The sequence below is a fragment of the Rhinoderma darwinii genome, chromosome 1, assembly GCF_050947455.1.
Source record: "Rhinoderma darwinii isolate aRhiDar2 chromosome 1, aRhiDar2.hap1, whole genome shotgun sequence".
Classification (NCBI taxonomy): Eukaryota; Metazoa; Chordata; class Amphibia; order Anura; family Rhinodermatidae; genus Rhinoderma; species Rhinoderma darwinii.
In genome coordinates, this window is record NC_134687.1 from 118,198,894 (window position 1) to 118,214,133 (window position 15,240).

General features: G+C 44.3%; 1 protein-coding gene across 1 annotated transcript in view; it reads left to right on the plus strand.

Moving 5' to 3' along the window:
* Positions 1 to 15,029, plus strand: part of PDGFC (platelet derived growth factor C) — a 319,189-nt gene extending 304,160 nt beyond the window's left edge. The window contains exons 6-7 of the mRNA XM_075860312.1: positions 11,434 to 11,651; positions 14,224 to 15,029. Coding sequence (XP_075716427.1) covers positions 11,434 to 11,651; positions 14,224 to 14,340 — 335 coding nt within the window. The 3' untranslated portion in view covers positions 14,341 to 15,029. The remainder of the gene's footprint in view (positions 1 to 11,433; positions 11,652 to 14,223) is intronic.
* The last annotated feature ends 211 nt before the right edge of the window (positions 15,030 to 15,240 follow it).

A 15,240-nucleotide genomic window follows, 5' to 3' on the forward strand; every position in this document is an offset into this window, starting at 1 on the left:
GATTATCGGAAACTGCCTTGTATTGGATTATCGGAAACTGGTTTGTGCTGGATTATCGGCAACTGACTTGTGCTGGATTATCGGAAACTGGCTTGTGCTGGATTATCGGAACCAGAACTGGTCTCGGACACTGGATGCAGATACTGGACTTGTCACGGACACCGAAACTAAAGTCGTCACGGACACTGGACTTGACACGGACACGGATACTGAAGTCGTCATTGACACTGGACTTGATACGGACACCGGACAAGGATACTGAAGTCGTCACGGACACTGGACTTGACATGGACACCGGACACGGATACTAAAGTCGTTACAGACATTAGACTTGACACGGACACAGATACTGAAGTCGTCACGGACACTGGACTTGACACGGACACTGGACATGGATACCGAAGTCGTCATGGACACTGGACTTGACACGGACACCAGACATTGATACTAAAGTCGTCACGGACACTAGACTTTACACGTACACCGGACACGGATACTAAAGTACTCGCAACAACATTGCTCAGGCACTTTGGAGATGGCGGAAGTGCCTTAAATAGCCCTGTAATACAGCAGGGGTGATTGGGTAACTTTTAGAATTTTGCACGCACTGGCCCTTTAAGAGGCGTCCAGAGCGCATGTGCTCTAGGGATCCGGCGGAGGTAAGCCGCAGAAGACAGGAGGCGCAAAAAGAGAGGCACGAGATCAGATTGCAGAAAATATTAAGCCTTGCCCAAGTATTGCCCAAAACTAAATAGGAACATCCTTTTTTATGCAGATCAGCACAAGCCACACCCCTTTTCATTACGATTTGCTAGACAGTCCTGCGAAAAAACAGGACTGATAGGAGGTATGCAGATTGTTACACATATAAGTGTATGGTTTTATAGACGTTGATGATAAAGTAAGAGTAATGTCTGAAGGGAGTCATCAAACCTAGTTGGGGGCCACATAAGTTACTGTTTATATAAAAAAGAAAATCAGTACAGTTTATACTTTGCAGTCTTTTTTATTTAGCTAAAAGTAGGAGTGCAGTCAATAAAGAGGAGAGGTATAATTGAAAGCTTTATAAATCTCATTTTAATCAATTTACAGTTTTGGCTGCAAAAAAAACCTGAATTTAAACTCTGAATTAAAATGCAAAATGGGAACTAAGGCCTAGGTGTCATCAATACATAGTTTAGCTCTGTGTTTTGTTCTGCAATTATCAGGGACCTTTTTTTAATTATACATTTTAAAAAATATCTCTGGAACCATTTCTATACAAAAATGCATTCACTTTCTTTTCTGTTTTGTATTATTTCTTGGCTACTAAAAGGTCACACATTTATTTCACGCTGTAAATAAATAATAATAAAAAAAAATTCTATATAAAATATCAGAAATGTCATGCAAGAAAATGTCATTTGTTATTGCTTGGTGAATTAACATTGGCAAAATAGCTATAAAAGTATGATGATATTCAAAAAAGAAAATGTTTACACAAAATATAATTTTTTTTCTATTCCATGGAACCATTTTTGACAAGTGCAGCCATATTAGTTGTAACCTTTGAATTAATTCAGCAATTGTCAATTTGTTATTGGTAGAACATGCTGACAGAATGACAGTTGGTCATCAGTTACTCAGAAGATAATTAAGGTGACAATCAATATGGCTGCCCGTCCTGTTGTCCCTGTTGCAAAAATGGCTGCTGCAACCAAAACAAAAAATAAATAAATATATATATATATATATATATATATATATATATATATATATATATATACACATCATATATATATTTGGCAAAGACGTGGTGTCCGGGGTACAGTTAGCTCTGCCCACAACCCGACCTGCAAGAAGCCTGTGAGGAAGGAGATGTAAGTTCTCAGTCTGTCTGTGTAGTGTCCATGGTCGCGGGCCGTCGGGTTTACTCACCTCCCGACGCATGCAGCCATGGATCCGTGAGCGCTGGTCCCCATCTCCTATCTAGGAGACGCCAGTGCTCACTTCCGCTCCAGTCTGTTGTGTCCCGTAGGGTGCGCGCGCACGCTCGTGCCCAGCCTTAAAGGGCCAGCGCGCGCACAAGTGGAAATCATCATCATCAACTGCCCATGATTTCCTGGTCTATAAGAAGGCCCCAGCCATTCTGATCCTTGCCTGAGCGTTGTTAGTTATCCCAAGTCTGTCTTGCAAATGCTCCCTTAGTGTTTCCCGTTCCAGTTGTTACCCGTGCCCTGTTACCTGTTCCTGTATCCCGTGCTGTTCTTATTCCTGTGCTTACTAGTGTCGGAGTCGTGCCACGATCTGTGTCATCTGCCACGTCCTGCGGAATTCGCCACGTCTGACGCAACCTGCGCCACCTGTATCATCCGCCACATTTGGCATTAGTTGCTGCACCCATCTCCATTTGTGCCAGAGCTGCGGCCACTGTCTGGATAATCCAGGTACCCTTGTGGGGGACATTGTATTACTGGTGTTCCCTGTTGTTTGGCCAGCTGCCTCCCCTCTACGGCGGTACGGCCTAGTGGGTCCACAAACCCGTAACGTGACAGTACGCTCAGGTCATGGACCCCGCTGGTTAACCTGAGACCTTGACGACACAAGCCATGCTGACCGAGATGGAGGATCTCCAGTCACGAAAAGACCAACTCCTCCTGTCGGTGAACGCCATAGCCCATCGGCTGCTTGCTCCAACCACTCATTCCTGCTGTTCCTCCTGCTACATTTCCTGTCTGTACCAGTAGCAATCCCCTGTGCTTCCTGCCGCTACCTCCACGCTATGATGGAGATCCGAGGTCCTGCAGGGGATTTTTGAATCAGTGCCAGATAAACTTCAGACTACATGCTAGATCCTTCTCTTCGGATGACGTCAGGATCCCCTTCATCATCTCTCTCCTTACTGGCAAAGCCCTGGCATGGGCTAATCCCCTGTGGGAGCATCAGGGACCAGAGACCCGTGACTTGCAGTGCTTCTTAAAAGGAGCTAGTGGATCAATCTTCATTTGCCCACAGTTCCCCTGAAGGCATCTTTGGCTGTTGCCTCTGTGAATAGACTGCCTCTACCTGATCCTATAATTTCTAAAACCAAGCCGTTGAAACTCCAGGTTGGAGTCCTTCAATCTGAACTGATTTCTTTCCTTGTTTTGCCCAAGGCCATCAATCCTGTTCTGCTGGGCCTGCGTTGGCTTCGACTACATGTCCCAGTCCTGGACTGGAATTCTGGAGAGGTTCTCCAATGGGGCTCCAAGTGCCTTGGTCGTTGTCTGTTGCAGATCCATCCTGTCCAGCCTCCTCTGCCTCAGTCATTGGCGAGACTCTCCCCCCCCCCCAGTTTGCTCAGTTTGCAGATGTTTTTAGCAAAAGGGAGGCTGAGACGCTGCCTCCACATCGGACTTATGACTGCCCCATTGAACTGGTTCCTAATGCCTCTCTCCCCCGTGGCCGAGTATATCCTCTCTCCTTGCCAGAGTCTCTATCCATGTTGGCCTCTATCAAGGAGAATTTGGAGAGGGGTTTCATACGAAAGTCTTCCTCCCCGGCCGGGGCTGGATTCTTCTTTGTTAAAAAGAAGGACGGATCCCTTCGACCCTGCATTGACTACCGTGGTCTCAACCAGATCACGGTCAAGAACAAATACCTGTTGCCACTTATATCCGAGCTGTTTGATCGCATACGAGGAGCCCAAATTTTTTTTAAGCTAGACCTGCGGGGGGCTTACAACCTAGTCCGGATTCGCCGGGGTGACGAATAGAAGACGGCATTTAACACCTGGGACGGGCACTACGAATACCTAGTTATGCTCTTCGGACTGTGTAACGCTCCCGCAGTGTTTCAGGAGTTTGTTAATGATATCTTCCGAGATCTCCTCTATGTCTGTGTTGTTGTTTATCTCGATGATATTTTGATTTTCTCCCCAGATTCAACGACTCATCAGAGGCATGTTTGTCAAGTTCTTCTACGATTAAGGGAGAATCATTTATACGCCAAGCTGGAGAAGTGCGTCTTTGAGAGGAGTTCTCTGACCTTCCTGGGCTACATCATCTCGGATCAAGGTCTCAAGATGGATCCTGAGAAAGTGAGAGTCCTGTCCTGGAGTGGCCACGTCCTCAAGGCATAAGGGCCATACAGCGGTTCCTGGGATTCGCCAATTTCTACAGGCAGTTTATTCCAAACTTCTCATCTCTGACGGCTCCCATCTCTACCCTTACCAAGAAGGGCGAGAAACCAAGGTGCGGACTCCAGAGGCAGAGTCCGCATTTATTAGCCTCAAGACAGCCTTCACTTCAGCTTCGATCTCCTTCATCCTGACATATCTCGGCAGTTCTCACTGGAAGTGGACGCTACCTCTGTTGGTGCTGGTGCACTTCTGTTCCAGAGGAGCTCCAAAGGAAAGGCAGTAGTATGTGGCTACTATTCTAGATTTTTTTCTTCTGCTGAGCGCAATTACTCTATTGGAGATGGGGAGCTACTGGCCATGAGGAGTGGAGACATCTTCTAGAGGGCGCAGCTCACTCCATCCTGATCTTCACCGAGCACAAGACTGGCTCAACGACTGAATCCCCGTCAAACCAGGTAGTCGCTGTTCTTCACCTGTTTCCATTTTTTGCTCCACTACCATCCCCCGGACAAGAATGTGAGGGTCGATGCCCTGTTCAGATCGTTTGAGACGGAAGACACGGTGGAGTCCCTTCAGACTATCTAGACCCGTCCTGCATTATCACTGCTAATCCTCTGCAGGTTAGAGACATCCCTCCGGGGAGGACTTTTGTTCGGTTGGCAGACAGGAGAAGAATTCTACGCTGGGGACACAGTTCTAAACTAGCTGGGCATGCTGGTGTCCGTAAAACCCGAGACCTGATTGCTCGTCACTTCTGGTGGCCCACGCTACCTAAAGATGCTCTGGACTTTGTCTTTTCTTGCACGGTGTGTGCTTCCAACAAAGTTACTCACTCGAAGCCTGCCGGCCTGCTTCAACCTCTGCCTGTACCCAACGCCCCCTGGCAGCACATTGTGATGGACTCTGTCACAGACCTTCCCCCCTCAGCAGGATGCAAATCTGTCTGGGTGGTGGTGGACCAGTTCTCTAAGATGGCACATTTTATCCCGCTGACTGGCCTACCTTCAGCTCCCCGACTGGCGAGTCTCTTCATTCAACACATTTTTCGCTTGCATGGCTTGCCTCTTCACATTGTGTCCGACCGGGGGGTTCAGTTTACTTCAAAGTTCTGGCGAGCCCTCTGTAAACTCCTGGATGTGAGATTGGACTTTTCCTCAGCCTATCACCCCCAGTCCAATGGGCAAGTTCAGAGGATCAAAAAGATCCTGGAGAATTATCTCCGCCACTTCATCTCTTCATAGCACGATAACTGGGTACAGCTTCTTCCATATGCCAAGTTCTCATACAATAACCACACAAGTGAGTCCACCACTTCCACTCCATTTCACATTGTGTACAGTAAACATCCTAGAGTCCCCCTTCCAGTGCCGACCACATCTCAGGTACCCGCTGCTGACTCTGCATATGGGGACTTTCTGCAAATCTGGCAACAGACCCGGTCCTATATTTTGCTGGCAATCGATCGCATGAAGCGAAAAGCAGATACAAGGAGGAGAGAGCCGCAGTATCTTCTGGGTACCAAAGTCTGGCTGTCCTCTCGGAACATTCGTTTGAGGGCGCCTTCATACAAGTATGCTCCCAGGTTCCTTGGTCTTTTCGAGATTCTGCAGCAGATAAACCCTGTTTCCTATAAGTTACGGCTGCCTCCTACCCTCAGAATCCCCAACTCCTTTCATGTGTCCCTCCTGAAGCCTGTGGTCCTGAAACGCTACAGCAGGACTTCTAGTTCCACAGTTGCTCTCAGCGGTTCTTCTGATGTTTTCGAGGTGAGGGAGATCCTGGACTGCAAAAGGGTAGAAGAAAGGACTTTCTATTTGGTGGATTGGAGAGGGTTTGGTCCTGAGGAGAGGTCCTGGGAGCCAGAAGAGTACCTCAGTGCTCCTGCTCTTATTAAGAAGTTCCTCTCTCGCTCTGGTCCCAAGAGGAGGGGGCGTAAGAGGAGGGATACTGTAACGCCCATGGCCGTGGTCCGTCGGGTTTACTCACCTCCCGACGCCCGCAGCCATGCATCCGTGAGTGCTGGTCCCCATCTCCTTCCTAGGAGATGCCAGCGCTCACTTCCACTCCGGTCTGCTGTGTCCCGTAGGCCCATGATTTCCTGGTCTATAAGAAGGCGCCAGCCTTTCTGATCCTTGCCTGAGTGTTGTTAGTTATCCCAGGGCTGCTTGCAAATGGTCCCTTAGTGTTTCCCGTTCCAGTTGTTACCCGTGCCCTGTTACCTGTTCCTGTATCCCGTGCTGTTCTTGTTGCTGTGCCTACTAGTGTCATGCCACATCCTGTGCCATCTGCCACATCCGGAGGAATTCGCCACGTCTGGCGCAACCTGCGGCATCTGTGTCATCCGCCACGTCCTGTGTCATCTGCCACGTCCAGAGGAATTCGCCATGTCTGGCGCAATCTGCGGCACCTGTGTCATCCGCCACATTTGGCGTTACTTGCTGCATCCATCTCCATCTGTGCCAGAGCTGCGGCCACTGTCTACACTATCCAGGTACCCTTGTGCGGGACATTTTATTACTGGGGTTCCCTGTTGTTTGGCCAGCTGCCTCCCCTTTACGGCGGTACGGCCTAGTGGGTCCACAAACCCGTAACGTGACAGTCTTTTGTTTGTGCCTCTATTTGTCTGTATGTCTCTGCGTTTGTATGTGCATAAGTTCCAGTATGTGTGTATGTGTGTCTTTGTGTGTGTGTATTCGTGTGTCTAAGTGCCTATATATGTATCTGTACAGTGGTGTAGCTATAGGGGTCGCAGGGCCCACGTTGCCACATAGTGCTAACCACGCTTCCAACTGTATTTGCATCCTTAGGATGCAAGTAGAGTTCAGTGCAATGCTGGAGCTTTACTCCAGCATTCACTGTGCCGCGAGCGGCTCGTTACAGAAAGGTGCGATGTAGTGACGTCATCATGCCTGTCTGCGCCGAGTCACTCACATCATAGACCGTAAGGGAAGGATTATCCACCCGTCGTGGGAACGGGGATAGTTAAGTAATTATGTTATTATTTTTCTATTATGTACGTACATATGGGGGTATTATATTGGGTATGGGAGGGGGGGCTCATATGGTAGCTGTTGAGGGGGTATTTTTCTGTATGGGGGGCATTATACTGTATAGGACAGCTAAGGGGGGCATTATACTGTATGGGACAGCTATGTGGGGGCATTACACTATATGGGGCAGCTATAGGGGGCATTATACTGTATGGGGGCATTATACTGTATGGGACAGCTATGGGGGGCATTATACTGTATGTGGGCATTATACTGTATGGGGCAGCTATGGGGGCATTATACTGTATGTGGCTGCTATGTGGGCATTATACTGTATGGGGGCATTGTATTGTATGGAGTGCATTGTACTGTATGGGGGTATTATACTGTATGGGGCAGCTATGGGTGGCAATATACTGTGGGGGCAGCAATGGGGGCATTATACTGTGGGGGCAGCTATAGGGGCATTATACTGTGGGCGGATCTATGGGGGCATTATACTGTGTGGGCAGCTATGGGGGCATTATACTGTGTGTGGGCAGCTATGTGGGGCATTATACTGTGTGGGGGCAGCTACGGGGAATTATACTGTGGGTTCAGCTATGGCGAGCATTATACTGTGGAAGCATTCATGGGGTCTGTCGGGCAAGGCGGCTGGGCATAGGCGTGAGCAGTGGTCTGCTGATGTTGGGAAGGGGTAGGGGGGCCCGAGCTGAATTCTTGAACCAAGGCCCATGAGCCATTAGCTACGCCCCTGTATCTGTATGTGTATATATTTCTGTGTGTGCATCTACTATATTATCTGTACTCAGAGTTATCACTGTGTGTTATCTATGGTGTTACAGAGGACTGCAGGTAACATCTACATTATCTGTACTCAGAGAATTATCACTGTGTTATCTGTGGTGTTACATAGGACTGCAGGTAACAGCTACTACATTATCTGGAATCCGACAGTTATCACTGTGTATTATCTGTGGTGTTACATAGGACTGCAGGTAACATAACCACATTATCTGTACTCAGAGAGTTATCACTGTGTTATCTGTGGTGTTACATAGGACTGCATGTAACACTACTACATTGTCTGTACTCAGAGAGTTATCACTGTGTTATCTGTGGTGCTACATAGGACTGCAGGTAACATCTACATTATCTGTACTCAGAGAGTTATCACTGTGTTATCTCTGGTGTTACATAGGACTGCAGATAACATCACATTATCTGTACTCAGAGAGTTATCACTGTGTTATCTGTGGTGTTACATAGGACTGCAGGTAAAGCTACTACATTATCTGTACTCAGACAGTTATCACTGTGTATTATCTGTGGTGTTACATAGGACTGCAGGTAACTTAACTACATTATCTGTACTCAGTGAGTTATCACTGTGTTATCTGTGGTGTTACATAGGACTGCAGGTGACATCTACTACATTATCTGTACTCAGAGTTATCACTGTGTGTAGGGCTGGGAGATTTTGAAAAAAAATTAAATCTAGATTTTTGTCAACCCTATGGATGATTTTTGATTTGATTCACGATTTTCTTATTTTAGGAGTAATTTTGGAATTATGCATGCAATTCCCTTATCTCAAAAAAATACCAAGACACAATTCTTTTACATAGGGGAATTGCAGGCATTGTTATCCAATAATATATATTTATTATCAGGATTGTCCCTTAGCTGCTACGTGTGATCTGCCTCACTTATAAAAGGGACAAAGCTGATAATCATCATATATATATTTGGCTCAGAGAATAAGAAGAGCAACTATGAGTGCAGAGGAACGCCAGGAACAACGAGAAACTAATTTCCAAAACAAGGCGTTGAGAAGGCAAAACCCTGAAGTAAGACAAGCCTGTAATGAACAACGTCGTTCTCAAAGAGCAGAATTATAAATACTTATCATGCCCTTTGCTAAAAAAAACCTGTGTAGCGGGTTTTCTATACTAGTATATATATATATATATATATATATATATATATATATATATATATATATATGTATATATATATATATATATATATATATATATGTATATATATATATATATATATATGTATATACATTGAAGGAAATAAGTATTTGATCCCTTGCTGATTTTGTAAGTTTGCCCACTGTCAAAGACATGAACAGTCTAGAATTTTTAGGCTAGGTTAATTTTACCAGTGAGAGATAGATTATATATAAAAAAAAAACTGAGAATCACATAGTAAAAATTATATATATTTATTTGCATTGTGCACAGAGAAATAAGTATTTGATCCCTTTGGCAAACAAGACTTAATACTTGGTGGCAAAACCCTTGTTGGCAAGCACAGCAGTCAGACGTTTTTTGTAGTTGATGATGAGGTTTGCACACATGTTAGATGGAATTTTGGCCCACTCCTCTTTGCAGATCATCTGTAAATCATTACGATTTTGAGGCTGTCGCTTGGCAACTCGGATCTTCAGCTCCCTCCATAAGTTTTCGATGGGATTAAGGTCTGGAGACTGGCTAAGCCACTCCATGACCTTAATGTGCTTCTTTTTGAGCCACTCCTTTGTTGCCTTGGCTGTATGTTTCGGGTCATTGTCGTGCTGGAAGACCCAGCCACGAGCCATTTTTAATGTCCTGGTGGAAGGAAGCAGGTTGTCACTCAGGATTTGACAGTACATGGCTCCATCCATTCTCCCATTGATGCGGTGAAGTAGTCCTGCGCCCTTAGCAGAGAAACACCCCCAAAACATAATGTTTCCACCTCCATGCTTGACAGTGGGGACGGTGTTCTTTGGGTCATAGGCAGCATTTCTCTTCCTCCAAACACGGCGAGTTGAGTTAATGCCAAAGAGCTCAATTTTAGTCTCATCTGACCACAGCACCTTCTCCCAATCACTCTCAGAATCATCCAGACGTTCATTTGCAAACTTCAGACGGGCCTGTACATGTGCCTTCTTGAGCAGGGGGACCTTGCGGGCACTGCAGGATTTTAATCCATTACGGCGTAATGTGTTACCAATGGTTTTCTTGGTGACTGTGGTCCCAGCTGCCTTGAGATCATTAACAAGTGTAGTTTTCGGCTGAGCTCTCACCTTCCTCAGGATCAAGGATACCCCACGAGGTGAGATTTTGCATGGAGCCCCAGATCGATGTCGATTGACAGTCATTTTGTATGTCTTCCATTTTCTTTCTATTGCACCAACAGTTGTCTCCTTCTCACCCAGCATCTTACTTATGGTTTTGTAGCCAATTCCAGCCTTGTGCAGGTCTATGATCTTTTCCCTGACATCCTTAGAAAGCTCTTTGGTCTTGCCCATGTTGTAGAGGTTAGAGTCAGACTGATTAATTGAGTCTGTGGACAGGAGTCTTTTATACAGGTGACCATTTAAGACAGCTGTCTTTAATGCAGGCACCAAGTTGATTTGGAGCGTATAACTGGTCTGGAGGAGGCTGAACTCTTAATGATTGGTAGGGGATCAAATACTTATTTCTCTGTGCACAATGCAAATAAATATATATAACTTTGACTATGTGATTTTCTGTTTTTTTTTAAATATAATCTATCTCTCACTGGTAAAATTAACCTAGCCTAAAAATTCTAGACTGCTCATGTCTTTGACAGTGGGCAAACTTAGAAAATCAGCAAGGGATCAAATACTTATTTCCTTCACTGTATATATATATATATATATATATATATATATATATATGTCAATTACTTAATCTGTAACTAAATAAACATTATTACCAAATTGTTAGGGCACGTTCAAATCTGCGTTGGAGGCTCCGTCGCAGATCCAGACGAAAATAGTGCAGCATGCTGGATAACGTCTAGCAACTGGGGAAACAGATTAATGAATATTTGGAGGTTACCAGTGATTTGTATACAAGTACATGCGTAGAAGACGCGGAATGTGACTTCTCAACATGTCTCCGGCTTCCTCTGCACAAAGACATCATTAATGAAGTCACAGGGTTCCATAGCAAATTCACGAAGGCAGAAGCAAGGCTGTGTTCAAAGCTTTTTAGTGACTGGGAACTGATTCTTTCAGTTCCCAGATATGGCACAGAAACAGGCGGTTAGTGTGAAAGCTTGTTCCTGTTGATGGTACGGCGTGCAGGAGCGCACAATGCCATCAAAGGACAGCACGTAAATTTGCGAGCTTCTGTCACAGGGACCATTAGCCTATTAATGTAAGTGGGGTAGGCGAGAGGAAGTTAATGACCCCATGGAATTGGACATCTATATCTAAATGTAAATGTACAATAAATGTGAATGTGATCCTTCAGTCATATAAGATTTAATTGAGCAAACTGACTTCTATTATAATAATTGTATCTTTTTTATCTATCCTACTAGTGCTTGACTTGAGTATAATGAAAGATGAAGTGAGGTTGTACAGCTGCACACCACGTAACTTCTCTGTGTCTTTACGAGAAGAGTTAAAAAGAACAGATGCCATATTTTGGCCAAGTTGCCTCCTCGTGAAGCGATGTGGGGGGAACTGTGCCTGCTGCAGTCACAGTTGCAGCGAATGCCAGTGCACCCCGACTAAAGTCATGAAGAAGCACCATGAGGTATTATATTTGTTTTCTCATTTTATATTGACAGTTGAACTTGTTGAATATCATTTTCAGTCATTTTCACCGTTTTACAGTTTACATGTAGAATTAATCTTCATAAAAATATGGTAACTTATCTTGCACTGATCCTGAATTACAGTTGTATTATAGTTCAGAGCTGCATTCACTATTTTGCAGACTTCAGAATTGAAATTTCCCAGTATTCCTTGCTTTCTGCACAGTGCTTTTTCTAGTAATTTGCTTTCTGAAAAAATTAATCTCTACACCAGATGCTGTACAATAATCTGATGTAGGAAAAGTCAACAGTAACACTGCATTAAGAGAGTTCTCAGCTAGGGATTTCTGAGCCACTAACATCAGACTGTGGTAGTTTAACTGGGGTCTCCAGGTAGGTCATATGTGTTTAAAGAAAACGAAAAATATCTACCCACCATTCAAATCTTCCTTTCCCATACCAAGGTGCTTCAGTTAGTGGTTAGTAAGGTCGTCACGTTCTTTTTATCGGCTGCCACGGTCAAGACACTTCATCACTGCAGCGGTTTAAATAAATACGGATGGATATGTCAAATAAAACACTTGCTATCTTTTTTCCAATGCCAATTAGCAAAATTGTGAATACATCCCTGGGCTCAGTGGTGTAGCTATAGGGGTCGCAACAGTCGCAGTTTCGACCGGGCCCCTAAGCCTGGGGGACCCGCAGTGCCCCCGTTGCCACACAGCGCTGGTCCCGCTTCCAACTGTATCAGCGCCCTCAGGACGCCGATACAGTCCAGTTCAGGCAGGCATGATGTAGTGGTGTCATCGCGCCTGTCTTCGTCGAGTCGCTCACAGCACAGTGCAGAGGAGGAGAAGGATCTCCTCCACCTGTCGTGGGAACGGCTATAGGCAAGTAATTATGTTATTATTTTTCTATTAGGTCCACATGGGGGCATTATACTGGGTATAGGGGAACTCATATGGTAGCTGCTGAGGGAGCATTATACTGTATGGGGCATTATATTGTATGGGGTGCATTATACTTTATGGGGTGCATTATACTGTATAGGGGGCATTGTACTGTATGGGTGTCAATATACTGTGGGGCAACTAAGGGGGGCATTATACTGTGGGGGCAGCTATGGGGGCATTATACTGTGTGGGGGCAGCTAAGGGGGCATTATACTGTGGAGGCATTCATGGAGTCTTTTAGACAAGGCGGCTGGGCATAGGAGTGTGCAGGGGTCTGGTGGTATTAGGCAGAGGTAGGGGTTCCCAATCTGAATTCTTGAACCAGGTCCCATGAGCCTTTAGCTACGCCCCTGCCTGGGCTATAATACAAGATGTAAGCTAGAATCAGTGAAAAATAAGAATTGCAATGCATTTTCAAAGATGCTCAATTTTTTATATAGGATATATCTATATATATATATAAACTTCAAAGTGGGCGCCAAGGTGAGCATACTGTTCCACTTAAAGGGGTTGTCTCATGAAGACAATGGGGCAGATTCACTAATTAAAATTTAGACAGCATAAACTTAAACCAGGTAATCAGAAGATGCACCAAATCTACCACAGTGGCGCACGCTGTATGATAAATTTTGCTCATCTTGCTAGACATATTAGACACTTTTCTCTTCCTTATACCACCTCTCGGATGGCTTCGTTTTGCAATAAATTTCGGCACAATTTTGGTGCATTGCAAGCCACGCCCTATTTTCTATACACTTTGAAAAGTGTCTGGTGAGGCACAAACATCTGTACTTTTTGCCACATTTGCTTCATAAGTAGGTCTAAAACTTGATGCGACATTCTGCGCCAGAAATGCGCTACATTCTGACGCATTCTGCGACTAGGTCTAAGCGCAATCACATTAGTATTAGGCATACCTTATCCCTCGTTTGGCAGATATGGAGGATATCCCCCAAAAGGGGAAATGATATGCATATGGAAAGCGATTGTCTTAGTCTATAAATACTTTGACATGTAAAAATCATGGTTTTGTCCATATACTATTCATACTATAAGCATTGCAAAACTTTTCTATATGGTAATATGTCACGAAGAAAAAACAGAACCAAGATCCAGCGCTGGGTGTGCGTTAAAAAGGAACTCCTGTTCCAATTTTATTGGTATAACAAAGATAAAAATGATAGAACTATATGGAGTAGTTCTGTGGCAGAGTACAGGAATGAATGTTTAGGTGAAGGATAGCAGTAAGCCCTGTTCATGCATGTCATGAATAAGGACACAGACGTGTCAGAAACGCGTAGGCACATTTGAACAGGGCTTACTGCTATCCTTCACCTAAACATTCATTCCTGTACTCTGCCACAGAACTACTCCATATAGTTCTATCATTTTTATCTTTGTTATACCAATAAAATTGGAACAGGAGTTCCTTTTTAACGCACACCCAGCGCTGGATCTTGGTTCTGTTTTTTCTTCCTGTTGTGTACCGCTGGCCGCGCGGGAATCCGGGCGCTGTCTGCACTCAGACACAACTAAACGGTGAGCTGGAGGTCTACCTCCCCCCTCTTCCCCATTCATTAATTTTGTGTAATATGTCACATTTGTATTTTTAATATAGGTTCTACAGGTTAAGCAAAGGACTGGTTTAAAAATGCTGCAGAAGTCATTGACAGATGTGGCTTTGGAGCACCATGAAGAGTGTGCTTGCCTATGCAAGGGGAACACTGAAGGATAAACAGACGAGTAAAGGAATCAATATTTAAAGCTCATTCAAGATATTGCTGTTTCTCCGGGGGAATAGCTTACTTTTACTCTGTAAACACGGAGGTCTATTTACGGCTGCCAGTCTTGCAGATGTACAACTATGTCATGATGAGAGGAGACGTTGGGTAAAACCTTCCATTAACGTTTGGTTGGTCGAGACACCACATCATTGAAAGGGTATTAGTCAGTGTGGCGGCCCTTTAATATTACTGTACACAGATGAAGCCCTACATTAGGACAGGACGGTCATAATCGTATATAGAAATGTCTACTGGATGGATTTTGTGGAGATCTGCTATGACTGACCACAGCACTGCATAACATCATGGTGGAAATATATTCTGTTCTTGATGTCAGTTTTGAAATCCCAGTGAAGACTATTTGCATGATATAAGCATTTTTTTGTGTGGTGGGAGCAGTTACACCCAGTTTTGGAAGCCTGACTAAGAGAGTGAGGTTTTCCGTCTAAAACCTCATGCAGTCATTGTCAATTGACCTTTCATTTCTTCCTACAATGTGCTTGGACCAATGCATTTATTAATCACAACTGAAATAGACAGATGCCTCACTCAGTTAAAGGCTTTTGTTGTATTTTATTTTTCATTGTGTTACTTTTGTACATTTTATATTCTTTTCAATTATATCAATTTGCTTTTCTAATTGTGTTAATTTTATCTCTTTTTACATAGATATTTAATGTACTGTCCTTCTAAAGCTTAGATTAACTTTTTGTGTAATTCATTATTATTTTTTCTTGTTTTATTAAGCCCAATTGAATTATGGTCAAGTTGTCGGAGATGGGTATTTGTATATGTTGCTAAAAAGTGAAGTACAGTATCTCGGTTTTACATTGAAAAGCAAAATGGCAGAT